General features: G+C 48.6%; 4 protein-coding genes across 4 annotated transcripts; 2 read left to right on the forward strand and 2 right to left on the reverse strand.

Moving 5' to 3' along the window:
* Positions 1 to 7,982: 7,982 nt before the first annotated feature.
* On the reverse strand, positions 7,983 to 10,441 carry LRP88_15038 (uncharacterized protein; the record flags this gene model as incomplete). The annotated part of the gene is made up of 3 exons (XM_083251369.1): positions 7,983 to 8,634; positions 8,809 to 9,314; positions 9,845 to 10,441. 3 exons carry the CDS (start codon positions 10,439 to 10,441, stop codon positions 7,983 to 7,985), a joined length of 1,755 nt encoding a protein of 584 aa, XP_083092865.1.
* Positions 10,442 to 11,256: 815 nt separating this feature from the next.
* On the forward strand, positions 11,257 to 12,609 carry LRP88_15039 (uncharacterized protein; the record flags this gene model as incomplete). The annotated part of the gene is made up of 3 exons (XM_083251370.1): positions 11,257 to 11,325; positions 11,421 to 11,793; positions 12,368 to 12,609. 3 exons carry the CDS (start codon positions 11,257 to 11,259, stop codon positions 12,607 to 12,609), a joined length of 684 nt encoding a protein of 227 aa, XP_083092866.1.
* Positions 12,610 to 13,286: 677 nt separating this feature from the next.
* On the reverse strand, positions 13,287 to 14,342 carry LRP88_15040 (uncharacterized protein; the record flags this gene model as incomplete). The annotated part of the gene is made up of 1 exon (XM_083251371.1): positions 13,287 to 14,342. One exon carries the CDS (start codon positions 14,340 to 14,342, stop codon positions 13,287 to 13,289), a length of 1,056 nt encoding a protein of 351 aa, XP_083092867.1.
* A 2,230-nt stretch (positions 14,343 to 16,572) lies between these two features.
* On the forward strand, positions 16,573 to 17,849 carry LRP88_15041 (cytochrome P450; the record flags this gene model as incomplete). The annotated part of the gene is made up of 2 exons (XM_083251372.1): positions 16,573 to 17,206; positions 17,416 to 17,849. The coding sequence occupies 2 exons, from the start codon at positions 16,573 to 16,575 to the stop codon at positions 17,847 to 17,849; spliced, it is 1,068 nt and encodes a 355-aa protein (XP_083092868.1).
* Positions 17,850 to 20,616: the final 2,767 nt, after the last annotated feature.

Here is a 20,616-nt window from a genome sequence, read left to right on the forward strand (position 1 = left end):
CAATCCAAGAAGAGCAGATCTGGGTAAGTCTGAAGGTATGCCAATGAGTCGGGATGAGCGAATAAGACTGCTGTTACCCGGCCATCTAGATCAAGCTGCATCCGGTTCCAGAACCCTTCCTTATCTAGCTGGTTAGCTAAGGCATGGATAGTGCTCTGGCCTTCGCAGAGATCCCGTTTGCTATCAGCAATACGATTGTAGATATCTTGCTGAGTTGCAATTGAATCGGAGTTCTGACGGATATAGGTCCTGATATCCTTAGGAGGTACCCCAGCATTTGCAAGGCTAGCAACTGTAGACTTCTCCTTGCTAGATAGTTTCCGGTGTGCTGGATGAGCAGATGGATCCTGGCTTGGCTTGTGGTTATGTAAGGTAAATCGTCTATCCGGGCGATGCCTCAAGGACCAAGTAGTCTTATCCAGTGATTCCTTGGCGATAATAGAGAACGGGCAGTTTGTGCCTCGGGTAGTAGTCTTGCGCTGGCGATCCCTTGAGGCACTAGGAGGACGGCACCATCTATCACATGCGTATGTGACAATCTGCCTGCCGCTAGTTGAGCGCGAAGATCTCCCGGTTGTGAACGCGTATCCTCGGGGTGCCGCCCATGCATTGATAGCCTGGAATAGGGCATCACGCGATTCATAATCGCGTTCTGGAGGAAGGCAATCCTCAGGAAAGGACGTGACTGCTTCAATCGACGGTTGGGTCATCATAATCGATGAATCTAGTAGCCGCTGGTGGCAGCCCCCTGAGAACTGCAGTTGTGGAGTTGTGGCCAACAATTGGCAAGTCATACGTGCACCGCCGGCGGTGCAAATAAGATCACGTGATATATCGCACCGCCGGCGGTGCAAATAAGATCTGTTATGTAAGACCGACTTATGTGTGTGTGATCAAGAGATATCCCTCCCTCATCTATTGAGAGAGCATCTATTCGTGCAATTAAAGAGATTAAGAGGCCTTCTATGTATACAGATATTCAGGATACAACGTAATCTATTAACCACGCGCCAATCTGCCTTGGGCTGTGAACAATATGTGATGCCTTCACTTGCACAACTGAATAGCATGGTTCTGAAGTGAATCACTTCAATGCTTCTAATATATAAAGCAGGCTTTTTCTTACTGAAGAAGGCTTTCATCCTCTCTCAAACAACACCGCGAAGATAAATAACCAGAATCAAAACCAAGGTCAGAACCCTTAGGACTTCCCTATCTTCATTAATAATACATCAACACCGGCCAGGGCAATATATCCAATAAATGCAAATATCCCAGCTACTTTGCATATCATTGCTGGTAACTAGTAGCAAGAGCAACGTCCCAATAATCCTCATCCGGGAGCCCAGCCTCTACAGATGCATTATTAGTGGGCTCAGCATACATTGCCGAATGACCCTACCACATCCAATGCTCTATATGCCCGGAATCCCTAAGCCCTTATGAGAGCCCAGAATACTCAGTATCCTCCTCAAGGTGCTCCTATCGCTATGCTATCACGCCCATGGGGATATCAGGTTAAGGGAGAGTGGCATATTACGTATTAGAATCAGCAGCTGCAGCAACAACAACAGAGGGTTAACCCTAATATTAACCCCCATTGGAGCACACATACCCTTCAGGCCAGAGATCAGGTATATCGGAATCAGCCCGTAATTATCCCAGGCACGGTTTGGCCCTCGCCGGCGGTGGGGATGACTACCTATCAGCTAACCGTCATAGCATTAGAGAATGCAGGGATTCACATTGCGGATATCAATCAGAATGGCTATATGCAGTGGTATTGGCAAGGAAGGCAGTGATTTCTATAGGGGTAGTTATTTTATTCCCTAGATAATTAAAGGCTACTAGGCCCATAATACACACTCATTTAACTCACCCATAACTCAACCAAAATAAGCCATTAGGTTATATATGATATGCTCGGAGATTCGCCTTTTCTTTCTCTTTCAAATAGTATATACTAATTATATCTCGTATTAATTTTATAAATATTAATAGGGGGGGTTCCCGCCTCCATACCAATCCTCCTATAATTCACGATCCCTTTCAGCAGCATCCCAGATATGCTGCATCCCTCGCCGCTATATAAAGGGCCGCTATGCTATCTCTTTCTCTACATTAGATTCAACCCGCTCAGTCTCAGCCTTATCCCAATCAAGATAACTCATCATCTCCTCCTTAGTCCAGTCTCTAATGCCATTTTCCTCCCTGCAATGCCTCCCCATTTGCTTATAGTCAAGGCACCAGTTATACTCAGCTTTAGAGTAACGTATAGGCAGCTTCATAGCCTTCCTAAATTGCTAGTTAGTCTTAACCATTCCCCGAGGCAACGTAGCATACCAGGCCTCTCGTGCTTCCTTATATCGTTGGAAGATAGCACGAGGATCATCAGCTCGCAATGCAGGCGCGGCTGGGGCAGCTATTAGCATAGCTGCCGGGGGAGATAATACCCGAGTTGTTGTGTGTGTTGATACATGTGTTGTTGTAATGGTCTCGGATATAATAGAGGCGCCTGATGGGGATAACGGGGATAAGGAGCGGGTCACAGAGCGAGAAGATATATACGTTATTATCTGCGTGGTCGTAGAAGTCTGGACTGGAGCCGCCAGTGGAGCCGTTGATAGATCCTCGTAGCGCAAGGGGCAAGCCTTTGAGGTCATCTTATGGCCAAGCTCATGACATCTCGAACACTTTGGTTGTGCCCTTGGCTATGATGCCCTCCCAACGAGCTCAAATGTACTGAGCTCACGCTGTGTGCTCGTTGCCGGCAGCGTTGAATTAGCCGCTAGGCGATCAAATAACTTATAAGGCTCGATGAGAAGCTGGGGGATCCCTGAGCGCTGGAGGTGCCAATGTGTGTGGAAATAGTGTAGTTAAAGGGGCTCATTTCGCACTAGCAATAGCTGAAGGGTATGAGCACAAGGCAGACCAAGAGTCCTCGTAAATACGCCTATACACGCGGGATATGCTTCTAATAGTCGTTCCCGCTGAGAGTCAACCTTATATAAGGCTTCATGTGAGATCCAGCCACGGATATGGCTATATAATACCCCTGATAGCCGAAGAGGCGTGCTTGTGTGCTGCCTGGCCTGAAGTGCCTCGAGTTCGGCAAGCTGATTTAATAGCACAAGCTTAAGGATCCTCCAGGCCCCAAAGAGGTCAGCTTGCGAGGTCTTCAGGTGTGATTTAACAAGCTTATGAATACCCTCGCAACGAGATATAACATATTGCTCAAAGTGGAGGTATTAGTCAACCCACGCCTTGACAAATCGCTCCTTATAGGGATCCAGCCAGGTCTGGATAAGGTAGCCCACCTCATTGATATGCTTCGGGATATAGAGCTCCTTAAGCTTTTTGAGGTTCTCGTCGTAGATATCCTCTGTTGCTGAGGCAATAAGCTTATGCCAGAGGGCAAAGAACTTATTCCACTCCTCGAGCCCCTTAGGGTTGCTTTTATCTTGAGTGAATGTAGGCATATAATAACTCAGGATAGCCTTATTGATATGCCATAAGCATAATAGCGAGATTGACTTAGGGAAGCATGAATGAGAAGCAATTGCATTTATATAAGCTAGGCAGCGATCTATGAGTATCACAGATGGAAGAGCCACCTTGTGAAGCTCGTATATGCTCCGTAGATGTGTGAGGGCCTAGGTATAGTCGTCTTCTTCCTCGCCACTAAGGAATACAAATGCAACGCAGAAAGTTCGTTGACAGGCATCCATAGCAACTATCTCGAGAAGAGGCATCTTATACTTATTGGTCTTATATGTATAGTCTATTATAAGCACCTCGGGATAAGATTGAAGGTACCCTAGTGACTTTGGATGTGTAAATATTGCTGCCGTAACTCGACTATTATTATCGAGACGAAGACGACTCTAGAAGCCCTCGCTCTCGAGCTTATTAGTAAGGGCACGTATGTTACTTTGGCCTTGAGCAAGGTCTCGTTTGCCCCGTGCAATGCAATTATAGATATCCTGCTGTGTAGCAAGTGTATCTGAATTGATGCGTAGGTAGGACCTAATCTCCCTTGGTTCAACGCCGGCCCCGTGAAGTCGTTGAACTATTGATTTGTCTTGCCGGGATAATTGACGAAGCGTTGGATGTGCCACTTGACTGAAGCTTGGCTCATGATTATGCTTATCAAAGCCAGCCTCAGGACGATGCCTCAGACTCCAAATACCGCCGCAGAGGCTCTCCTTTGCTATGACAGAGAAGCGGCATCCCGTATGGCGCGTTATAGTCTGCCGCCGTTGCTGCTTTGGGTCCTTGGGGGCAGGAGTGCGCCCTGCTCCACGGTCACAGTTAAAGATAACTACGCATCTTCCATTAGGAGTCTTCCTTGATCTCCCAGTCACAAAGGCATAGCCTCGCGGCGCAGCCCAGGCATTGATCGCGGTGCGTAGGTCCTCGCGGCTGTGATATTCGCCCTCGGGGGGGAGGGCATCATCGGGGAAGGAGCGAGAAGCCGCAATTGGATCCATTGGAGCAGGGAAAAGAGATTGTAGATAGAATTGATAATGCAGAAACTACTGGTCATTGAATTGGGGTGATAGAAGCTGTTGATGATTAAATTGAGGGCCTTATTCGAAGGGTGTTATCCCCGTTCAATAATGCCACGTTGCCCTTATTTGCACCGCCGGCGGTGCGATATATCACGTGATCTTATTTGCACCGCCGGCGGTGCACGTATGACTTGCCCCAACAATTTGAAGGCTTACATAATACTCACGCCTACGCGTGACCACGTAAAATCGCGCCTAGGCGTGAACCTATGGGGCGCCGTGCGCCGACTGGTCTCATCGTTCATGTTTCTCGAGCGGTGCAGACGAATTTGATTGATTGGTTAGTTAGATGATTGGCGGGTGAATCTACGTGCAGTAGGTAGAGTAGAGACAAAAACGAACGTGTGAAGGCCAGCTGGCTGGTTGAGCAAGGCGAAGAACCACGAGAATGTCTGGAAGGAGAACTCGGACGCGAAAAGCGCGGACGACCACGCCAGTACCGGTATACCCTACATTCTTGAGTATGATCTACTACTGCCTTATACTCTCTACCAACAATCGCACCCAATACATAGCAGCCCTATCCTTCCCCCCATATACCGTTTGGTATGCCCTTCTACGCATGATACCATTGACCGCCACGCCGCACTTGAGTATCTCCTTGAGTGCGTTAAGGCTTCGTGAGGTTACTTGACCCACATGGCCTTAGTCATGACGTAGGTACGAGAGGGGTACCACATACCTAGTTGCCTTGCTTGTCAAGGTCATCAGCTTGGGAAGCCAAGGTAGTGATGTTATACAGGATGTACAACTGAGTTATACGTACATACGTACAAAAAGAAAATGTACGTACGTGTACTGCGTACGTACGATATGACCCATAACTTTCCTAAAATGGTACTTTATGGGGCATATCGTACAAGTACGGGGCTATACAAAATCTCTGCCATTCTCTCCTCCATAAGGGTATCGTCAAAAAGATGCCGCCTATCAAAACTAACGCTGCCTTCGTTTAGCGACAGTTTATCGACCTTAGACGCTCTGACTGCAAGAAAAGCAAGCGGTATAGATGCCGTCATTGCCAGAAGGAGTTTGCTGCGACCTCGGTTGGGAGGCCGAAAGAGCACCTCGCTATGTATGACAAATGGCAAGCTAAACAACGATAAGAGCATCAAGCTCGAGATAATACTAGCTATCTTCCCTCATACTCCGAAGCGGTATAAAAGAAGATAACGGAGGTCAGAATTCAGCGTATCTCCTAGGATAAGAGCCGCAGTTTCGCTTATAATGCCGCCGCTGCCGTAATCGCCGGCGGTCGCCCCTTCAGCCTCTTTGAGAGCCGTTATTGGCATTATTTCTTCACTCGCATTAAGCCTAGCTGGAAGTCCCCTAGCCGTGCCGTTATCACGAGAATTCTTCCCGAGTTCTATCAGGAGATCTATGACGAGGTTTTTAAACGTATTGCCAACTCGGAATAGCTTAACATCATATTTGACGCTTCTGATAATATCTCGGGCCATAGGATCATTAATATCTCGGTACAGGTACTAGATGGACCGGCATTCTACTAGAAAACCCTTAATACGGGAGACAAATAGCACACGGCAGAGAACTAGGTGCGGCTAATATGGGGAGAAATGCAGCAGCTGTGCAGCGGTGATCTATCCAGGATCAACTCTATCTATACAGATACCGAAAACACGATGCGCTTTGTACACGACATGCTAGAGAGATTCCCGGAGCTCTCACATATCAATTTCTCTCTATGCGACTCTCACGGCCTTCAGCTTCTGATTAAAGATATTCTTCTTCTTCCCTTCTTCGAGAATCTCTTTAACAACGTCAGCACCCTGCTCGTATTCTTCTCACGGTCTAAGTTACAATTACAGAGATTAAGAATGTGCCAACGCGCAAGGTAGAACGGAGTAACTCGCGCGCTAATCAGAAGGTACCACTAAATTATCAGTTGGGATTAAGAAATCAATATGCTAACCTACTCGTCTCAAACAGCATAATTACACGCTAGGGCTCTCAGTACAATTCTTTCTTCTCCCTCCTCCGTTCTCGAGACCCTGCCAGAGACTGGTCTATTCGAAAGGATATACGGGACGAGTTACGATCTTAGGATTGCCCCATTCTCCTGCCCGAAGCGGTTCAGATCATCAAAGATAGCAGCTTCTGGCTAGAACTTGAGGCTACCATCGCTATGCTGAAGCCGGTGAACGACTTCCAACACGCTTCTGAGGCTAATAGGGCGGGAATCGCATACGTCGTAAATCGTTAGCTGCAAATCAAAAGCATATAGGCTAAGATAAGAGAGGCTAATCAGTTTCCTAGCATTCCGTGGGACAATATCGACACTATATTTAAAGCCAGGCTTGATAAGCAAACGTACGATATACATTAGATCGCTAATGCCCTTCGGCCTAATACAACAGGTCCAAATTCGAAACTTCCGCCTAGCGTCTTTACACGCATATAAGAGTATTTGCGGAAGTAGCTACAAAACGACGACGAGTACCACCATGCTCTTTCTGAATTCACACACTTCCAAATGCATATAGGCGGCCCGGATGGCTTATTTAACAAGCACAGCGCTATATACGACGATGGCTTCAAGCCAGCAATAGCGTGGCAGTGCCTCCTCAACCAGGGCTCAATCCTGGCTAGAGTGGCTATCAAGGTAATGAACACGCTTGCAAACTCAGTACCTTTAGAACGAAGTTTCTCTGCTATTAGTTTTATACACATGAAGGCTCGAAATCGCCTTACACCCATATACGCGGATATGCAGGCCTTCATTTTCATGAACGACCGCGTATTAGACCGCATTAAAGATCAAAAGTACGCGCATAAAAAGCGGTGGGTGGATCTTAAGGAGAAGGACTGGCTAGAACTTGAAGATTCATACCTCGAGTTGTTTATGAACGCGCAGGGTAGGAAGGTCTGGATGGATAGTATGATGGCCTCTACTAATGGAGATTTCGAGTGGGAAGGTGTATTACAGTCGATAGGTAATATATTAGGGGTTGGTACTGAAGTGGAATTAGTGGTTGGAGACTAGAGTGATAGGAAACCAGGACTATATGAATGCTCGTACTCAACTATTACCTAAAAAAGAAGGAAGAAATTTATATGGCATAATTTTGTATGTATAGAAAAGTTGTACGTACGCATAGGTGCCAAAATACAGTATATCTGTACGTACGTGTATAGAAGTACATATCACTAGAGCAAGCTGAAGGATGCGATGGTCTCGAACCAGCTTAGACACATTCCTCAATAGCCCTAGCCTAGCGCTGAATGGCAACTTCCGTCGCGGTTCATTCTCCACGATTTTGAGCTGAGTCATGGAAAGGGCTGCGACCATCTCCTTGGCAGCGCTGGCGATATCAGGGGTGCAGTTTCGTGACCTTGAAATGGCTTGGAGCCAATTCCACATCATGGAGACGAGGTACAAACCTGCACATGTCAGTATCTCGCTGTAGCTACCACGAGGACTAGGGACTGACCTCCAGGAGAGCGTTCATCTACATCTTTGCGTGTGTGAGCCCAGATCTTCACCAGGACGTTGCACAGATACAAAGAAACCTCTGGCCGAACCACAGCATGATTTCCAGAAAATCGAGGATCGTGGAACTCTTGGGCCTTGAGATAGCGCATGACAAGGTCCTTGTCGTTCTCGAACTCTGCGCATTTCTCAGCCCAAGGCCGCAACACATCGTTTCGTTTCGTTTGGGCCTTCTCCTCCCTCAATTGCTGAGAAGCCAACAGGGCACGCTCTTTTCCACCCACTCCGACCATTTTATTGCCTCCTCCGTTCCGATTAGAGTTGTCTAAGCTGGCTTTGGGGGGAGCATAAGCCGACTTGCGCAGAGGACGCGAGTTCACAACAATAGTTTCTCGGTCAAAGACCTTGCCAATAGAGCTGGTGAGACTCGCGACGTATGAGACAACATCTGCCATCTGTCTCTGGCGTCTCTTCTGCCTGATCTTCTCAACCCAAGGCAGAACCTCGACGCGGGTCTTCCGGGTGGCGACGGGTTTGTAGGTATGCCAGTGGTGGAGGTCCCGGAACACGGCTACTGCGGCAGGATCGACATGCTCCGTTTCCACCTGAAGACTGACATCCTGAAGGAATTGATCAAAGACAGGATGACTGAATGGTAAGGCAGCTGGAACCGTGAGTATTGCCGGAGTGGTTGGGCGATCTTTGCACAGGACAAAGTCGGGAAGCGGCCTTCCACTTAAGGCCCTCCTGCCACCGAAAACCTTCTCTCGTAAAGATTTTCCTTACTCAAGAAGGGATGAGGAAACGCCTCTCCCATTTCTGAGTGCTTCAAGGATGTTGAAGAATAGCCGTCCGTCGACGAGGTCATAGAGATCCCACTTGGTTCGTCCAGTCAAGCCAACTCCGTTCTCTGCTAGATCTTGGGATGTTGTGCAAAACATATGGAGAAATCGATTATCGTCCGGGCTAAGGGTGCGGTTGGCAAAACTGAAACAGCGGTCTTGAATACGACAGATCTTGAGGGTGACCACTTGGAGGATCAGAGCCTCGACACGGACGATGTCGTCCTTGGGGGGGTTGTCCCTCGTGGACAGTTGCTCGAGATAGACACAGCAAAAAGCGACTACAATTTCCTCTCTGACTGAAAGCTCCGAGCTCGGAAATTGAGGCTGGGATATCTCCTCAAGCACAGTCAGAGAAAAATCTGATGGTTGCTTCGTGTTGCGAGTAGGTCTGTCGATGCGGAGGTCTAGCAAACTACCCTTCGATCCACCTAACAAGGGCATAAAAACCTCAAGGGGCCATTAGCAGATGATCAGCTGGTTCAAGAGAGCAGGCCTCACCTTTGAGCTCTTCCATACGGTCGAGTTAATCACAGCAACATTCCTCCCACTGTCTAAAATCTTCCAGATCAGGTGCCGCAGGCGAATGGTTTGCTCTCGGCTGTCTCCTCTGCCCTCGTCGCAGAGCATGAAATGTAGTGATTGCATAGCCTGTTTCGTCAATGTAATATGCTGGGAGTGACGCTTATGATAAAGGAGAAGCACAGCGCTGGGGAAATTTCTCCACCACCTGCGAAAGCGCTTAGAGTTAGCCTGATGAAGCTGGGATGCACCTGGTCCGAATCTCAACAGTGTCCTTTACAGGGAAGGCATATAACTTCATTCGTGAATTAATTAATTCGATGTGACAAGTTGAGCGCTGCCCCCTCCGACAGCCACTCCTTCTGCCGTGTCTTCGATTCCAAAATCCGGTTCAGCACCCAGTTCTTCCCTTTAGTCACCCACTCGTTACGCGGGTCACGTAAAAACGAATAACTGACCCGAGCCTCGCTGTGATCATCCTCGATCCTCGTCCACTCGATCCTGGGCAAACCCTCCAAGTTATCGGCCCCGAACATCGTCAACTCGCACAACATCGACCTAGCCTCCTGCACGAGCGTGTCGAACATGCCCGACAAGCTGTTCATCGTGAACCTGACTTGTTGATACGTGATCTCATCGCCTCGCCAGTCGATCGTGCCGCCTGCTGCTGTTGCGTACCGGATCTTCATCCCATATGTTCGCGTATCAAATATCCAGTCCATCGGCGTTGGCTCTGACTCCTCCTTCTCCGATACCCGCGTCATGAATCGTTGTGACTTGTCCTGCACGATCCTGCACATCCCTCTAACTTTCTCCCGCGCTTCGTCCTCGCTTATCGTCTTCATCTTTTCAGCAACGTCCTCCTCTCGCTCGAGCCACGGCTGATACAACACCAGCATGCGTGCCACCTTGATTACGCCGGAATATTTCGGCATGTACTCTGTCGGCTCCACCAAACCGCCATCTTCTGCGATGCCCACGATCGCCAATACACTCAGTACGATGCTGTCGTAGTGATTCTGCTTGAACTGGTGGTCTAATAACCCGACCAGCATGTCCAAGCATAGCCGCTCCATCTTCTTACCTGTCAACCCTTTCTCCCTCGCGAACCCTGCCGCAACCTCTTTGGCTGCGTCTTCAAACTCATCCCACAGCTCGCCTTGCCGGGTAGTTAGCTTATATGGCGGCCGATCCTCGTCATCTCGACCCTCCATGCGCTGCCAAATCCGGAGTATCATCTGCTAGTAACCCAAAACCCAACTTTCATGACCTATTTAAACTTCAAATGGGTCGCAATACCGCAATTACGGTTTTCTATTACTAAAAATAAATTTATAACTTATCCTTTAACGTACATGATAAGCATGCGACGCATCCAAGTATGCGACGCATTTTACCCTATAGTGGGATTTATACCAAATTTTAAAATAGCCTTAAAAATTCTAAGAAATTTAGCTTAAGGTTTAACTAGCTAATAACTTAGAGTTAGACTAATTAAGCTATAAAAAACCTATTATAATTTTTTAAAACTTTTTAAAAAAATCCCTTATAAGGTAGTTTAGAAAAAGAATTATTCGCACTATATAAGTAGCTTTTTTTTCTATTAAGAGACTTTTTTAGAAATTCTAAAAAATTATCTATAATTTATTTAAGAGTTAAGTTTATTAAAATACTTTTTTAAGCCTATAGCTATTTTATTGCGGCTTTTATTAAGCTTAAGAATGTTAAGATTTAGTGTATAGTATAGGTGCGTCGCATACTTGGATGCGTCGCATGCTTATCATATACGTTATATAATTAATCAGTGCATCTAATTAAAATGCATTTTACTAGATAAAACTTGCGGGTGACCCAAATCCATTGGGGTGCAATGGATTCGCTTCACCTGTTCATTAGCGCCTTTTTTTTCTTGTATGGAATCGCCATTGGATTCGGCCCCGTTTCAGTCTTTAATACTTGAGTAGGGTGTCTTTGAGGCGAGTAACTTTGTCCGACGACTTGACATGCCATTCCAACTGACTAATATAGCCTGAGTACCGACTTATCGTCCTGATCGTCCCAGCTGCCGCTGCTATTATCTCGGCCATCGTCTACGGCCACGCCGCTGCCTCATCTAACAGTTATCACTGGATCGCCATCGTCGCTTCTTATCACCTCGGCTTCTTCGCCTTCCTCGGAGCGAACTTGGTCGGCATCACTTTTGTCATGGATAGTTACCCCAACAAGTCTGGACCTCTTCTTCTCGTTGTTTGCGCTGGTCGAGGGTTTGTCTCTTTTGGCTTGAGCTATGCGACCGTTCCATCGATCGAATCTCTTGGCTATGATGGTGCTATGAACACTCTTGCCATAATCTGCGGTGTCCTGTGCGCTATGGGGATTGTAGTGTATTTTACTGGAAAGAGAGTTCGTGAGTGGGCTCGCCGATATATCTGGCCCAAGCATCACGAGGAATAGCCTTGACCCGTATTATAACGGTTGCACCCAACCATCACGCCATAAGGCAAAGAATTAGGCTAAAATAAATAAAGAGATATTATGATATAGCTTAGGAAAAGGGCTATCTAATAATATAGGTTAGGTCCTATATATCACAGCTGATTTTTTAGGATTTTTTAAAGCTAATTTCTTAAAGCGAGGAAATTTTCACAAGGACCCGCGGCCGCACCTGCATAGAGGGGCTAACCCGAGCCTCAAATGCACCACTGATTTTTAAATCGACGCTATCTTCACCGGTTGCGCGGACTTGGCGATGGTTAGGAATGCAGCTATGACGGTACGCCGAAGTAATACAATCTCTCGGAGCTGTTTGATCCCCCGAGGCCTGAGAGGCTGCCCCACGGGGCCTGGCAAATTGGACGTCTCGCCTAATTATCGTGGTAAGGTGGCGGCCGCTCCTCTGAATGGTTTCACTTTTGGGTCTTGAACATCCAGTCGACAACACGTGGCGGACGCCCGTAACGCCCACACCTCGTTTCTTAAAGCCTCAGGATCCCTCAGCCTCCCCCCGTCGTTCCCGGCTACCCCTTTGACTCCCCCCATGGCGCAAATGAATAATGAAATGACATCGGATACTGCAAAGCTGATCGCCAACATCACGTCCTGGCTGGAAGCAGACGACTTAGCTGTGCGAAGCCGGGAGCTGAAGAAGTGTGGACATGTACGCGAGGCAGTTACTCCATATGCCAAATCGTTCGAGCTCAAGGCGTTCCTTATTCTGACTTGATACAGGATATGTCTCAAGGTTCGGAGACACAGCAATTGCCGCAATGAGAAACAACGTGGCTTCGCACAAGACCAGACAAAATAGTTTCAAAGTCCCTAAGAAAGGCCTCTGTGGTCCTAGGATGTCTCAATGCCCTCTCACAGTGCTAGAGGTATATCATCAGCGGGAAATCGAGGAGGTGTCAAGTCCTCTGACGAACGCATGGGCACCCTATCAAGGCGAGCTGTGGCAGCGAAGGCATCCAACTCGACGGCGATAAAAACTGGGAGTACAAGTACATCGAGCCCGCCAGGATATGGCTATTACGAGCACCTGGCCAGCTGTGCCTTTCCCGCTCCCTGTCGCGTGGAAGAGTGAGAGCTGCTGTCGTATCTCAAGCTCAGCGGCTGGGTCCACAAGCACGATATCGCCAACCCACAGGCTCCCATTTTGTTTTACAGGGCCTCGTTTGCAGTAATCGAATATTTCAGAAGTAGTTTTGTAACCCGCTGCGCTTTCACGTAGGGCCGCGAGGATCGCGGATAACGCTAAATGTCACTGGGACTTTTGCCCTTTGCTCTACTAGAGATTTCTGTTCTCCATGAGACCCCCTTAGGACACCTACGTTATGGTTTACGATCGTCACATAACAAGTAGATATATTAAAGGAAATATCAGCTTAAAGAACAAAGCTAAACTTACCAGAAAGCAATAAACTTAGTTTCAATGCTCTCCCTTATTTCTTCCATATCCGTACCAGGCAAATAAAAAGAACAATGGTGCACCCCACCTGCTATTCCACTCCCAGCCTTCTCGCTTTCAGTGTCCGTGATTTTCATAAATAGTACTTCGTCAGGCCTTTGATCACTGAGCCAGTACCACTTGTGGTTCGGGTTGGCTTGAGTAAGTATCACATCCGACTTGAAGGCCCCATTGACACCAGGTGGGTTACGCCAAAAACTGACGCCATCACCTTCATCAGCCGTTCTGTAATCGACGTACGCCATTGGATCCCGCTTGACTGGTTTCAGTGGACGCCATGTCGTGTACAGAGCCCACCTCCTGCCTTGGTAGTTCTTCTCGACTCCTCCAGGCAATTTGGCTGCTTCATCCTCTGCATGGATGATGTCTTGGGCTTCGTCGATGAGAGCTTGGCTCCAGTTTCGCAGCGTATTCCGCGCTCCAGCTGCGCCCCAATCTTTATGGGGTCTGCGCACCGGGCCCTCCTCTTCTCCTTTCTGGAAACCCTTTGCTCGTAGAGTTGGGATCTGGACGGCGGTCTTAGATGCATTGTGGGACGGGAAGCCCACCCCATTCTCTCCGGTGTCGTAACTTTGAGAATTGGATGGTGTAGGATATGGTGGAGCCAGCTCCGGCTCCTTGAAGGGTTGACTTCGGGCTGAAGCAAGTAGAATCATCACTTTCCTGGCACCAGTAACGGCCTTAGCCAGTTCCATGATTTCAGGATCGTACACTTGTTTGCGGACAACAGGGTCCGTCCAAGATGAATGGTTGTACGGTGGAGAGCTGATGGAAGAGGTGTGCTTGGCGATTTGGAAACCGTTGATATCCAATGTGAAAGTGGACAGTGAAGGGCGAATATCGGTGACCACCACTGACAGCCTCTTCGAATCCTGGACTGTAGAGACGCCGGCGACTGGCGACAAAGGATTTAGAGGCCCGTAGTAGTACGGTATGGTTGCTGTCACATTCGTACTGGCTGGTAATTCCGAGTGAGACTGGGAATGAGACATAATGAGGATGTTTTTTGCTTGACTTGATAGAATGGACAATACTAAAGCGAACTATGCCAACGAAAGATCTCAGTAGGGTCAGCATGCGTAATAACAAACGAATATAATCTTCTCATCAATCCCAAGGTTCTTAGTTTCCGTCCAGAGCGGCAAATTTCGGAAGAAGCCCTGGCTTCGCTTCTTACCGCAACACGAACAGTATCGGTCTACGAAAGTGCCTCATTCCGCCAAGTCAAATGTGATCCTAGTAATCACCTGCTCATACTCTGCATCGCTACTACCACCCAATCTCAACATGTTGATCTCCCTTTTTCCGTCAATAAGAGGGAGCCGCTAATCTCACCCTCTTAATCCCTGTTAGCCCAGACTCACCCCCGCAGTATTCGAACACCTGGGGGTTCATTTGCGGAGATGAACTTACAGCTACACGGCTCACACATCGCCCTGTTGACTCTTATTAGGTGTCTTGGATGACCGGGTAACTCGGAAGTTGACCGTGAGGGGGTTATGTAACCATGTCGGAAATTCCGTCCTTGATAGGCGTGCCGGTTCGGGGATATTGGATCGACAATTGCTTGAGACTAAAACCTGAAAGGCCCATTGATGCCTAAAACCTCTTCTTTATTGATACCTAGTGGGCAGATAATGACGTGTTCCTTCACTAAGCCGTTCCTTTACCGACGTGGTCTGAGGTTCCCCTAACAATCTATTATATATAATATATAATAACAGGGTATAAGCGCCACAGCGGAGAAACTATAACATCAGAGCCTATAGGATTGCTTAGGACAAGTTTATATAAGCAACAAATATACTATGGTGACACAGTGACGGATCGGTCTTGCAGAGACATACTGCCCAGGGTGAAGACGGATAAAGTGCCGTGCAAGTGATATATGATAAAATTTAAGGGGGGCTATGGAAAAGAGGGCAACATATCTCCCTGCATAAGGGGTGCAAGATGGCCCGGTCCTAAAGTTCTCCACAGCTTACAGTTCGAAGACGCTGCATCATCAGCGCGCAGGAATATGCACCATGGCAAGGCCACCAAACAATCTCCTACGTGTAGTTTGATGTACAAGAAGATTATGCATGTCAAATGCCATGCTGCGTGTCCAGCAGGGTCAAAGGGGCTATAGTGTGGCCACGACTTGCCAGGATAGTAGTCCTGTTAAGCAAGGTACTTTAGTGGCCAATATGATCAAAGAGAAGCACCGGCATTGTCGGCACTCGGGTTTAAATGCAACCTCCGAATTGGCGAGTCTGTTGCGCTAGCCTAGCCAGACAGATACGAGGGTCATCGAACTGGGGATTTGACCAGTCTTGGTCAAGTGCCCCAGCTGGTACCAGTTGCCCATCCATGTGTACAGATGCTCGATCCCCCGCGGGGACTTGGACGATTTTCCATCCATCATCATTCTTCCTCTAGAGCCTTTGATCAATACTAGCTCGTCAGACTGACCCTTTCTGGAATACTCAATTAGCGAACATGAGCTTTCTCACGCAGATTCTCAGCTGCATTGGTGCAAGTCTATGGGGCTCTATCATTGCTACGGGCTCAGGCATTTACCTTGCTGCTTTCGCCCTCGCCTTGGCACCAGTGGCCTTAAGTCTCCAGCGCTCAAGAAATGACAAAGGCCAAGCAGTGCCCCTTGCAAATCCATCCGGATCACTGTTTGCACGTAACAGAACCAGGGTTTGGCCGATATTGACCGCAGTCTGGACAGGCACTGACGTAATAAAGAGAAACTTCGTCAAGCTCAGCAGAGAGATTTTGGCCAAAGCCAGGAGCCGCTTCCCTGACCAGCCCTTTCGTCTAATCACAGACTGGGGGGAAGTCCTTATCCTTCCTCCAGAGTTTGCCGATGAGATTCGCAATGACCCAAGGTTGAGCTTTTCAAAAGCTGCGATGGCGGTGAGCATCAACACGTATATGCAGGCAATCTTTCGGACCACACTTAACCAGGTAAATTAACAGGACAACCACGCTGGAATTCCAGGATTTGAAACCGTTAGCCTCGTCGGTCGTGAGGATCAACTCATCCAGAAGGTTGCTCGAAAGCATTTGACTAAGCATCTTGGTAAGTGATTCCCCGTGGCTTAGGAGACCAATACTAACCGACTATTAAAAGCAATGGTTATAGAGCCTCTATCGAGAGAAACGACGATTGCCGTATCTCTAAACTTTGGTGAATCAACTGGTAAGCACTCAGCTGTCCTTTGACAAAACATGGCTAACAAGTGGACACCCAAAGAATGGAAACAGATACGCCTGAAACCCGCGATTCTGGACATCATTGCTCGAATCTCGTCAAGAATCTACCTCGGAGAGCAGCTATGTCGTAACGAGGACTGGCTCAAGATCACCAAAACTTACACAACCAATTTCTATACCGCTTCAACAAACCTGCGCATGTTTCCTCGGTCCTTGCGTTTTCTGGCCCACTGGTTCTTACCCGAGTGCCAAACGCTCCGACATGAGCGCAACGAGGCAAGCAAGATCATCATGCCATTGATACAGCGCCGCCGAGAGCTCCGGCAGGCGGCGATCGCAGGCGGCGAGCCTGTGCCTATATTTAATGACGCTTTAGACTGGTCTGAGCAGGAGGCGGCTGCTGCTGGTAGCAGCTTTGACCCGGTTATCTTCCAGTTGACTCTCTCTTTATTGGCAATCCACACAACCTACGACCTGCTACAGCAAACCATGATTGACCTCGGCCGAAATCCGCAGTTTATTGAGCCTATCCGGGAGGAGGTCGTTCAGATCCTCGCTACTGATGGTTGGAAGAAGACATCACTCTTCAAGATGAAGCTCCTGGACAGCGCGATCAAAGAGACTCAACGCCTAAAGCCGGGCAGCATAGGTGCGTCATTTCCTCTTCTTGCCCTTTGAGCCCTAGTCGAGGCCCATGATGCACAAGGAGGAAGCCTAGTCACGAGAGACAGTTTGACAAACCTTGCTGGTCTCTCTATCACGCTCGAAGTGCTTTGTTGGTCATGTGTCTTCCTGGGGCTTTAATCTGAAAACAAGGTCTTACAGACTGCTAATTGATAACTCTTGCTTCACGTACAGTGACAATGAGACGCTATGTGACCGAAGCCATAACACTTTCGAGCGGTCTTGTACTCGCAAAGGGCACTCGGTTGAACGTCGATAACCGGCGCCTCAACGATGCCAACATTTATGAGAACCCCGATGTTTACAACCCTTATCGGTTTCTTGAGATGCGTTCGGAGCCCCAAAAGTATCATATGGCACAGCTCGTTTCAACGAGTTCGAATCACCTCGGTTTCGGGCACGGAGAGCATTCATGCCCGGGCCGCTTCTTCGCCGCCAACGAGATCAAGGTAGCTCTCTGTCATATCCTGGTTAACTACGACTGGAAACTGGCTCCTGAGACTGAGACGAAACCGGATACCAGGGGGATGATTGCCAAGTCAAGCCCGGCGACGGATATCTTGGTTCGGCGACGAGCTCGCGCGGAGATTGATTTAGATTCACTTTGAGACATTAGAAGCGATCTCCTTTCAGCCCATTTCACGAATACAATATTTTTTATCAACTAGCGTACGTTCCTTTTGCCCTGTTTCGAAGTTGTCCCTCGATGTCATCCGTGCTGCACTGCCTCCTCCCTCCACTGTGAACGTTATCTTCAGCCATGGCCTGGCTCTTCAGGCATTTTTTTATCGGTCAAGTTTTACCGGATTCAATATCAGCCCCGATGCAACCTCTGACGCACGTTGTCTTTTTCAGAAGCAGCCTGATCGATGTTACCCGACTTATAGAGGCTCCTCCTGCTTTTCGGCAAGGGGAGGGATAAGCCGGCCGTCCGGGCCGGCCCGTGCTTGGTCAGATTGCATACTTGAGGGGACCTATAGACCGGGCCGGTCCCCCCGTGTTTGGTTTCAGTCGCGCTTGGAAGACTAAGCACGGGGGGTGCGTTGACTAAGGAAAGGCCGGTTGATTAGGGAAAAGAAGAAGGATGCTTCTATTTCTATAGAGATTCTTAGTAATTATATATATATATTAATTATAAATAAATTCTAAAAAATGTGATACAGTCTATATAACCTAAAAATAAAATAATATATAAAAAGATAGAAAAATAATAATTAGTAAGGTTCTTAATTAGAGGTATCTTTTTTCCCTAATCAAAGGCCCTTTTCCTTACCTAAGCGCCCCCCCGTGCTTAGTCTTCCGAGTACAACGGGGTTGCGGAAGACCGGGTCACGGGAATAGGCCGGACTATAGGCCCCCTCAAGGAGCCTGAACCTTAATTTAGTTGCTTCTAATCTACAAGTTGAGTCTGAGCGTGCGTTCCCAGCCACCGGTGGAAACTGTCGAGGGCAGGAGTTGCTTGAGTGATGACGGCGTTGATGGTGTTGCAAGCGCCGTCCTGCTCCAGGCCGGCACCTTCCTCGGCTCGTTCCCAATGGCCGGTGCCATGTACGCTGGGCTGCTATAGCTCTCTATCACACATAGGAAGCATCTGCCGATTTGACATCAATGCAACATTGCATGGTGATGTTTCGTCTTACAGTCAAGTCACTGCTTGGCCCCGCAAGTTCTTTGCCTAGACTCTAGATGACGAATACGTACGCCACAAAATAACGATCAAATCTGTACAGTCAGCGGAGTTTTCGTGAGAGCCTATCTATCCGTGTCAAGGATCAAGTAGACGCGTCACCTGAGACCCATATACACGACAACAAGCAAACCATGCATTCTTCTGCGCTTAAAAAATCACCATTTCCCATTGATGTCATTCGCTCATCGTGTGGAGATGAGCTAATTGCCGAAATCGCCGTTGCCAAGCTCGGCTCGCCCCGCCCCGCCCCGCCTTCACGCGAGGATGCAGGCCCTAGCAAACCTTATAGCTGATGTAACACCTTGAAGTAACCAGTGGGGCACTGCCAAAGTTGAGATCGAGTCATGACGTCGGGGTCATCTACGGCCCTGCACGACTCATCACTGAACAACAGCCAAGTTCGGCCCCCATGGGGAGATCCTAGTCCGTATCCTCGTGGTCACCTAAAAACTGGCTACTACAGACCTACATGCACGAACTTGAACGAATTGAGCACACCGCTATTGCCACTGATGGTGCTGTGCACCATGAGACAAGGGTGTGATCAATCCTGAGTCTGTCGCTTGGATGCGAGACTTTTGATATCTCTACGGCGCTGTGACGACCGATGGAGACTAATTTGGAAAAGAATCGCCAGCTCTCAGCGTCATGGACCAGAAAAAGCATGGAGGGCTGTGCAGATGGTGTTACCCCATGTTGTAGGGTAACCGCTTGGAATACCAGTCCATCCGGACAACCCGCGCACTATCACACAAGAGCGGTCCAACTTGCCATTCATCTGGGGGGAAGTCTGTCATCATGTGCGAATGAAAAATCGAAATAGATTTTACGCGGCTAGCTACTCCCTGCTCGGCGCACGCTTTCTGACATACAGTCTAGCCCTTGGATCTGGGACCATGTCGCTATCAATCGTGATGTTCCGCGGCCTGCCTGTCCCTTCCGGAAGCTTGAAGTCATAGAGCAGGAGAAGATTAGCCAAGACCAACTTCATCTCGTTCGAGGCGTAGAAACGACCAGGGCACGCGTATTTCCCTATCCCAAACGCCATGTTGCTGGGGTCAGTCATGGAAAAGAGGTATTTCTGGGCAGACTCGGAACCTTCCCGGACCTTGGGGTACCTGAAGGCGTCAAACTCTGTAGGAGGTGCTGAGCCGGGGACGTGGGCAACGTCTTGTAGCATGGCGTGTGGAAGGACAGCGACTCGAGTTCCAGCGGGGAGATATGTGTGCCATCTAGAGAGCCTCAGAGGTTGGTGGAAGATGCGGTTGGGAAGGTTACTGCGGACATGTTGGGGTCAGTGGCCGTCGTCGAAAGAGATCAGGGGCAGACTCACAAAGAAACACCGGGCTGAAGCGCTGCGATTCAGCGGAGCAGGCTGTCGAAGCTTGTGGAGCCGATTCAATGTCGTCTTCTGCCACCCGCCATCACCGAGAACCCCTGTTATTTCTTCTCTCCGGGGCTCGAAATACTCTGGCCTGTCACACAAGTCGTACATGGCATGGCTCATCGTAATCGCTGTCGTGTGTATGGATGCCAACTCAGAATCAGCATCCGCTGCGCGGGTTCTCCGGCTCTTTCTCGCCCGTCGCAGCACTCCTCCATCCACTTTAGGGATGTCTTGGTTTGCGTCGGCCTGGAATTCCTAGCACTTCGCGGAGGAAGTGCACCATGCACTTCTATGATCG

Source organism: Fusarium phalaenopsidis (assembly GCF_050370095.1).
Source record: "Fusarium phalaenopsidis strain FUZ10S chromosome Unknown contig_32530, whole genome shotgun sequence".
Lineage (NCBI taxonomy): Eukaryota > Fungi > Ascomycota > Sordariomycetes > Hypocreales > Nectriaceae > Fusarium > Fusarium phalaenopsidis.